At 43.7% G+C, this 9,241-nt stretch overlaps 1 protein-coding gene across 3 annotated transcripts in view; it reads left to right on the top strand.

The window, feature by feature from the left end:
* LOC108746309 overlaps window positions 1-9,235 on the top strand; it is a 260,533-nt gene extending 251,298 nt beyond the window's left edge. For all 3 annotated transcript variants that reach the window (XM_018483001.1, XM_018483002.1, XM_018483003.1), the window contains 3 exons: window positions 4,195-5,096; window positions 5,302-5,821; window positions 7,067-9,235. In XM_018483001.1, coding sequence (XP_018338503.1) covers window positions 4,206-5,096; window positions 5,302-5,821; window positions 7,067-8,037 — 2,382 coding nt within the window. In that variant the 5' untranslated portion in view covers window positions 4,195-4,205 and the 3' untranslated portion in view covers window positions 8,038-9,235. The remainder of the gene's footprint in view (window positions 1-4,194; window positions 5,097-5,301; window positions 5,822-7,066) is intronic.
* Window positions 9,236-9,241: the final 6 nt, after the last annotated feature.

The following is a 9,241-nucleotide window of genomic DNA, read 5'->3' as shown; positions in this document are numbered from 1 at the left end:
CTCTTCTGCGTATGATGTTTTTTTTTCTGCGTGGCACGCGAATATATGTACTAGACACACGCACACGTTGAGCAACTTTTGCGTGTCCGCATCCCACGACACGACTGGTGGGAGGTTCCTTCCGGCACGGTACACGCGCCGGCCAAAGGACACTCGTCTCATTCAGGCTAAAAGGCCGCTCCAGTCCGTATACAAGCTCCTCACTTTCCCCGTATCCTCGTTGACTTAGTTATTTACAAGTCAAATGCGGTCGATCGATATACTAGGATCGAAGGAACAGAACCGCCGGCCGGCCGCCGCGCCGTGAAGCCGCATCGGGCGCAGCGAGACAGAACAGCGAGACGGATGTACGAATCGAAGCTCAATGCATACGCGATGTCACACGAGTATCATCTTTTAGCGTTTCTCTTCGTCGTTTTGTCCGTGTAATATTAACTCTCTGCGCGTACGTGCCTTTCCTCTGGAATATATTTCATGGAAGAGAAAACGCTCTTCGTAAACGCTCTCTCATAAGCCGTACACATGCCGAGCAGCATGCCACGGTTCAAAGAGCACTGTTTTAGCTTCAGATCTAAAGCCACGTGGGCAAAGAGAAGGCTGAAACGTGCGTAGCGGTTTTAGAGGACAATACTCCTTAGTACGTATGTACTTTGACCGCGTGGCAAGACCGATCGAGCTCGAAAGAACTACTCTGTCCGCGGCCACAACAATAAAATCTCGAGGCTATAGGAAAGTGTGGTCCTTGCGGACGAAGACTTCAAAAAGTTTCGACGTCGTGCGGAGCATGTGTGCGTGAAAAGTTGGCGGAAATCTACTATGGCGCGCACGGTTCCCACCGGAATGGTTTTCCCGATGGAATCCGGCCGCGATCTTTGGCGAATTTCTCTTTGTTTTCTCACGATGTTAATTCACAGTGACGCATAGTTTACTTTTGTACGCTTCGAAAAGTACAAGTTACGCGATTTCAATTATTATGCACATTGTGATTCGCTGACGATCCTCGCTACGGTTCTCTAATATTGAATCATGTTTAATTTTTAACCGTTTCGGTCCTTCGTGATGTTTCAATCTTCCTCGACTTGCATATATATCGCTTCCTTGCTTCAAAAGTGACACAACTAAACAAATTGACTTTCTCAGAATAAGAGAAACTGTTTTTCTATTTGACAGACAATTGATTTAAATTAACTAATACCAGCAAAAATAATACATCAGGCCTGTCCAATTTGAGTCCAGTTCCAAAACGCAAAGCCATTGACGTAAAAAAATTTAATGTAACATTTCATAAAGATTGTAAAGTGTCGATAAGCGTCGCTCAGACGTATCTCCGAAATCGTATCCATATTGATTTTTTTTTGCGTCGATGATTTTGCGTTTTGACTTCAGAGCTTAAATTGGATAGGCATGGACTACGTAATTCTTAATATGATTAAATGTCATTTCCTCTTTTCATCAAATGTCATTTCATCTTTTAAGAAATCACTTATGTCGTGTGTTTTGAGTTGTAACAAGTTTGATATTCTATAAATCCTGAATAATTTTTCAAGAACGACATAACTTGAAATATCACCAACAGAAGTTATTCATATTTATCTTGATCGATTAAAATAACTAGATTTAAAATAAAATTTCTTCTTTAAACTTCGGTCACAAAACTGTCTTATTAACTCTAAATGTTTTCTGTAGATTTCTCCTTTTTTATTTACAAAAACGATACAACTTGAAGTGTCTCACTCTTGTAGAAAGTATTACGATCTCTTGGAAAACCTTAAGAAGTACACAAGTACTATTTGGCGGACGAACTGTGAAGTTAGTTCAGTTTTGATAATTAATTGAATGACCTAATTCTTTATAATAACATTATATGAGTTATGTCACTTTTGAAATAAAGAAATGATATTCTTAACGTAATCAAATGTCATTTTTATCGTGTCCGTTTTACAACTTTTTTTAAAAAATTACTTTTTTTAATTTAACGATTTTAATGATTTTTTATAAAGTTAGATTATTAATTAAGTTTGGTTATAAAATACTTTTTTTCGTGAAATTTTTAATTATCGATCATTTTTTATTGGATAATATTTACTTAACTCTTTCATGATTCTCTGAAGTGATGATTTTTTTGAAGTATCTAAAAAATTAGTTAAATCTAAACATAATTTTATTAAACTTTCAAAATAATTATTATCAAAATAATTAGGACGCACAAGCTGATTGCTAGACTGTCGAAACTTTTTGCAGCATGGCTCATCATATTTACGTTTTTCGCATAATTATTTTGATGATCCAAATTTATTTTGTAAATCTGTATTTACTTAAATTTTTAGATACTTTAACAAAATTGTTCTTTCATGCAATAACTAAAAAATCTCACTTTTTTGTGCTACTTTTGAAGTAAGAGGACGGTATATAAAAAAAAGTTTGAAGTCTGCATAAAATTTACCATGAAATGAAATTTGAGGAACGAGATATATAAAATAACTTGCATAAATGCACAAAATTAAAATCGTGTTCTAATAAATTAATAAATCATTTCAAGGTGTACTTATAGATTCTTCATCGGGATGTTGTAGCTTACATTCTTATCGAATTTCAACCGATACAGAGGTTCGAAATTGTATTTGTCGCCCGTCGGCGGAAAAACTAATATAATGCACAATCTCGAACTCCACAGCGATAATAACAGGAGTGAAGCTTGTTTTAGTTGTCGTGCTGTATTAATTTAACTTCGGCGACGCGTCGACACGACACGATGCGACGCCGGCGTCGCAGAACGCGATGCTGTAATGGTATTAAGCTAAATTGCCAACAGTTCTCAGCAGGGTATTCCGTCGTGCTTTGAGATTAGTGGCGTTGACTAACAAAAATAAAGAAAAGACAGGCTCGTGGGAATGTAAGGGGGAGGAAGACAGAGTGGCCGAGGAAACACGAAGAAAATCCCGGAGGTCTCCGATGGCACCAAACTGCCTTAGACATAGCAAGACTTGTTCGATAACATGGAAAGTCGAGTTTAGTCTCGTTGTGCGAGCCATGAAATAACTATACTCTTCATGCAAGTGAAATATATTGTTGTAATAAAGAATAAGAAAGCGATAAATAAAATAGCGATAAATATATGACAGTCTTGTATAAGAAATAGCGATAAATGTATAAGACTGTCAATATATGCAGTGATTCTTATTCAAATCTCTTAATATTATGAATTGTTTGAATTTTTAAGTTGCTATGATTTGAACACGTACTACTCGAAAATTTCGAATCTAATAGCGTTTTTTACTGGCAGAATTGGTGCGCATCCAGTGCACATTAAAGCTGTTGTGCATTAACTTAATCTGAATGTCAGAGTGCGATATCTCAATTAATGTAATCCAATGTTAAAATACCCAATGTATATTTTATCAAATATCAATAAAATGTGTTGAGGATTTAATTCGTTTCTATATTTTTATTAAACGTACAGCTTTATCTCGATTTATGTGTAACGGCTTTAAAGAACACTGAGTGCGCACCAGCTCTACCAGTGAAAAATGCTATTCGAAATTTTCGAGTAGTTCGTATTCAAATGATAGCAATTTAAATTCAAATCGAATCAAATTTTACCTGAATTGATTCGACGATTCGTATTCGAATAGTTCGCACATCTTTAGCTGAAGGTTAAATAGAGTAAACCTAAAGTGGAAAAGATGATAAACAAAGTATATTTTATATACATATATAATTCTATGACGGCATTTATTATTACGAAATCGTATATCGCGTAATTTGTTCAGTGACATGCACAATTATCTCAACGTACATTAACTAAAAGTGTCAAATAGCGTATGAGATATTTGTATGACGTACAAATTATTCAAAATTATTAAGCGCCGCGTATTATTTAGTAATAATTAATTCCGGCCGCGTATACGTAATATGATTAGTCGATCGTGTAATTAAACAATGATCCACATCCGCGTTCAACTATCAATAATGGTGACTGCAGGTAAAACGCGTAGCTAGTTGCCCGCGTTGGTAAATATTAAACGGTAACTGGAATGCATTAGTTACATGTTGCATATTTCTCTCCGGCAGAATATCCCAAAAGACGAAACTCCGCTTTCACATGCATGCAACTACGCTCGGCTAAGTAAGTTCTGCGGTCACAGTACCACAGTCACGTCCTAACGTCATCGCGCACGTTTCTGCTGTTAACAGGATTCCTCGAGATGATACCGAGAACGGCGAGCCGGTGGCTGCTTTGTGTGGCGCTTACGGTCGCCCTGTGTCAAGGCCAGGAGGACTGGATGCAGTGCTCGTCGACGTGCAAGTGCAAATGGGTGTCCGGTAAGAAGACCGCCGAGTGCATTAAGCAGAATCTCACGCAGGTGCCGGGGGATCTCTCGCCCGAGATCCAGAGTCTCGATTTGACCGGCAATCGCATAACTCATCTCGTACGCGATGCGTTCAGCCGCGTAAATCTGGTTAATCTGCATAAGCTGTCGTTGCGCGATTGCGGCATCGAGTCGATTAACAGGGACGCTTTCAGCGACTTGAAGATCATCATCGAGATCGACCTGTCGGGCAACAATATTCGCAGTCTGCATCCAAGTGTCTTTTACGAAACTCAAAAGTTGCGAGTGCTGCTACTCGATCAGAACAAATTGAGAATGCTGGATAACGGTCTGTTCTTCAATCTCACTTTCTTGCAGAAAGTCACGTTGTCAGACAATAGATTGGAGCGCATCGAGGAGCAGGCGTTTCGCAATTTGCCAAACTTGCATTCCCTCGCGTTGGACGGGAATAATTTCAGCACTCTGCAACTGCAAAGCTTCGAGAGTCTGCCCAAGCTCGGCAGTCTCGAGCTCCAGAATAATCCATGGAACTGCAACTGCCACCTCAAAAAGTTCCGCGATTGGGCGATTCAGCGCAAGTTGTACACACAGCCAACCACTTGCCAGCAACCGCTCCACATGATCGGCAAGATGTGGGACGAAGTTAGTAGCGACGATTTCGCGTGCAGACCGAAGATCACCAACATCGAGCCGTCGAACAAAATCGAGGCAGCCAAAGGAAATGTGACAATATCGTGCAGGGCAACGGGAATTCCACATCCTGAGGTAAATGCATCTTCGGGCACACTCGATATAATAGTTAAAATCTTATAAGTTAAAATCAAATAGGTTCCTGATCTAAATAAAGTTTATAGTGAAAAGAAAGAAGCGATTTAATCTTGCCATTTTATTAGAGAATTTTTGTATTCAATACACATTAAAATTTCTTTACTGCCGCACTATGAAACCTCACGTTACATGTCTATTTCAGTTATCATGGACGAATCGTAATCGCCCTATAGTCAACAGTACCAAACGCACGGGCGATAAATTGTACGTACTGTTGGGCAATCATGATTGGTTAAATCTCACTATCGTCGATGCGCAGCCTTCCGACAAAGGTGACTACATTTGCCACGCGAAGAGTCCGGGCGGCGAAGCGGAGAAAAACGTGACTTTATCCATAATGGGCGATGCTCTAGGCGGTAGAGAGAACTTCATCAGTCTGCCTCTCGCTATCGGACTAGGTGTCACCGCGTTGTGTCTGTTGATTGTCACAGTAGTGCTCTGCGTGTGCTACTGTCGTCGTCGACACACCAGGCACGACGAGAAAGGCCTCGAAGCGGCGTCCCTGGAGCACCACGGTCTCGGTGAACAGGAGAAATCCCTGATTACGACCATTAACCCGGTCGTAAAGCCCCCGAGGCGCTACGAGGCGCCGTCGGTGACATCGCATAGTACGGAGATGACGGAGCTGAACCGCACGTTGCTCGACAACGACTCGGTTTTCGGTCAGTACACAGCCTATATTACTAAACAGTGCGCGGCCAGGTGCTAGCGAGAAACTATCTTGCATTAATTTCGACAAGCGATTTACCTCGAAACCGCGCATTCGCGGGCTTAAGCTCGATTAATTTAAGCTCGATAGAATTCATCGGCGAATATGGCCCGGTATGATTCTTGAACAAGTCGCGGAACATCGATCATTTCGTTTTTGAGTAGTATTCTCCCTCCAAGCAGAAATGGAAATGACCTCTATATGTCGCTTATATAATAATGTACAAACAGCGTGTATGCATGTGTGTGCGTGTAATCGTAAATCGATTCGTTTCCGTGCCGAGCGCGGACTATCATGCGAGAATTGTCCGACCAGGTGCCATCGATCTTAAGGTAAGGAGAGCCCGCCAAGTGGCAGTTAGGAGACTAATGAAGATCCGTTAGGGACGCTTATAATACATCAGGCAGCCCTTAATATAACATTTATGCTGCGATAGCGCGAACACATTCGTCATCCGTGTTCGACCATTGATATATCCTTTTAGAAATAATATTTTCTGTAGATCAGAACAGAGAGAGCAGATTTTAATTTCTAGCTTCCAACGCGAAAATATTTATTACGACTTGCATAATAAATCGCTGTATATAATTGTACAAGTAATGACGACAATAAGGTACGCTAAGCAACATGTTGCGTATGTAGACACTTGCGTGTTATTATTTAATGAAATATTTTTCGACGAAAATACGCAGGGATACTTGTATAACATGTGATAACACACAATCGAATTTCTATGAATCCGGAATACTGTAGAGGAAATATCAATATATGACTTTAAAGTGACTCGAGTCTTGTAGGAAAATTCAGTCAACTTCACGAATTTTAAGGGAACTTCAAAGCGGCACTATGTAGCACCAGCGTTCGCTTGACCGACGTCGCTCAAGAAAATGCGGTTACATTTTCCAGTTCAGTTGATAAAGCGCTCTTCCGACTACGATCACATCGCGACTAAATCCGATTAAAAGCATTCGTCCACGCTCGTTGGTAATATCAGTATCAACGTGGAACGTATCAAAACAGTATCCTTGATAATGCAGTCTTATTACTCGCGCGTACGTCTCGCGCGTTCAGTCTTTTTAGTACTCGCGGATTACCTCCCTCGCGCGATCTTTTTTTTCTTCCTGCTTTTTTTTTTCTCAACCTTACTTAGATTTTCTTTTTTAACGTTCGTCCTTCTCTTTTGTTCATGTTCTCGCAGCTGACGGTGTCGGGAGCGGTGTCGTCGGCGGGGTAGGCGGCGGCGTAGGCGACGACGACAAGGAGCACGAACGAGCCACACCGGAACTCGACGGGGGTGGCAACGGCGGCAGCGTCGGCGGCGGCGGCGGCGGCGGCGGCGGCGGCACATTGCCACGCGGGGGTGCCGGTTACCACCACCGACAATATCCGCCGGATCTCTTGGCCTTCTCCGGCGGTCGCGGCGCATCGCCAACTAGCCAGGCGTCAACAGCGCCTGACAGCACGCGTCTGCCTAGTCAGCAAATGATAGCACCGGCGACGACGGCGGCGGCGACAACGGCTGCGACGGCCTCATCGTACGGCTCGCCGCCGTCAGGCCAGTACCATCCGGCCGCCTTCAAGACGCTGCCACACAGCCGCAGCGCGACACCGTATAGTCTCGGACCGTCATCGTCGTCGTCGTTGGCGCCGGTGCTACCTCGTCACGGTTATGTGACGATTCCGCGACGACCGCGAGCGCCTAGCTGGAGCAGTGCACCCCCGACGTCGCCCACTGACGCTGTCGAGCCGGTGTACGACAATCTGGGGCTACGCACTACGGCGGATGGCAGCTCGATGTTGTCGCTGAATAAGAGTCCGGAACCGGCGGCCTCGTCCATGAGGGGCCGGCCGCTTCCGTGCACGCCGGGGGGTTCGCACTACGGATCGATCCAGCGTAGCACTCCGAATATCTTGACGAGTAATCCGTTGGACAGAGTGGCGCCGGAAGGTGCAGCTGAATGGCCGCTCAAGTTGACGGACGAGAGCATGGACGGCGGTCATCTGTTACTCACGCAGCAGCAACAGCAGCAGCAGCAGCAACAGGCAACCGCCAGCAGCAACACTCTCGGTAGAAAGGTGCCGCCGAGACCGCCGCCAAAGCCCAAGAAGAAATCCGCCAATGGACCGACGTTGTACGAGGATGAGGGTGAGGATGGCACGGAAGTATGATATCACGGGCATCGTCCGCGATGAGAGCGACTGGTCGTAGTACGCCACGATGGGGCGTGCGTGACCACACTTACAATAAACCGGTAGTGCCTTTCGAGACGCGTGTCTCGCACGTGCGAGACTTCCACTCCGTTCAGCGAGTCGCAGTTCTGGAGAATGAACAAAACGAGGGGACTCTTCTGGGAGAGACTTTCTGGGATCTACGGATGGACACGGGTGGTTCGCCGAAATCGCTGACGATGACATTTTAGAGGAGGACACGCCGGTCGGACATTCGTGTCACCTATATTCCCCTTCCTCAACTTTCCTTTCCTGTAAGTTATCTTGTAAGTTATTTATTGAACGTTACGGAGCACCCGGAGTATCCGAAATCAGCAAATCGTGATCTACATGAATTATTTACCCAACGATCCGATCGTTCAATGGATCCTTCCTTGTCTCTCATCTCCTCCTATCTATGTATCTTTTTCTCTTCTCCTCCCCCCCCCCTCCTTTTTTTAATCAGGTTCCTTTAGCGTTTTATTTGACGCTCGCCACGCGCCATGAGGTGATAACGTGATAATGTGAATAAGGTTGCGGACATTGCTACCGGTATTAATTGATAAGGCGAAACCTGTTCGCGTTTTGTGTGAAATTTACGTGGAGCACGAAGCAACTGGAAGTGCTGAACGCGAGTCATTCCGCGAAGAGCGATACCAGTGAATTCGTCTTCTATTCGTGTTGTACCCCGCAGTGGGAAATCGCGATCGTAACGGCGCGATTCGCGTGTATAGACGGAAGTGTTAAGGTTCAGGCAAGGCAACGTTTTGCACATGTTACATTTATGCGGTAAACATGATGAGAATTTAATATTGTTAAGAATTTATCTAGTTGTTATACGCCTATTGCGTTTTCTTTTTTGACATTGAAATTCTGACGCCTGTATCGAATCGTAGCAAGACTCGTTGCATTCGCAAGCAACACGAACTCTCGTGCTAAGCTTACGCCGAAAATGGCGTAATGATCTGTGTCCCTTCTCCTTCTGTAAACGCATCGTTAGATCGTGTTCGTACCCGTAGGGGTAACTCCGTATTCTCGTCTCAGCGATGTTTGCGTCTTAAATCATCGACAGATATATCGCGATATGATCACTGCAATGATTGTAGCGGCAAATTGATTATCAGTAATATAAGCAAATATCGTTGATGTCAGTCCCTTATAGCAC

Source organism: Trachymyrmex septentrionalis, unplaced genomic scaffold, assembly GCF_001594115.1.
Source record: "Trachymyrmex septentrionalis isolate Tsep2-gDNA-1 unplaced genomic scaffold, Tsep1.0 scaffold165, whole genome shotgun sequence".
NCBI lineage: Eukaryota > Metazoa > Arthropoda > Insecta > Hymenoptera > Formicidae > Trachymyrmex > Trachymyrmex septentrionalis.
This window is presented reverse-complemented; position numbering and strand designations above follow the sequence as displayed.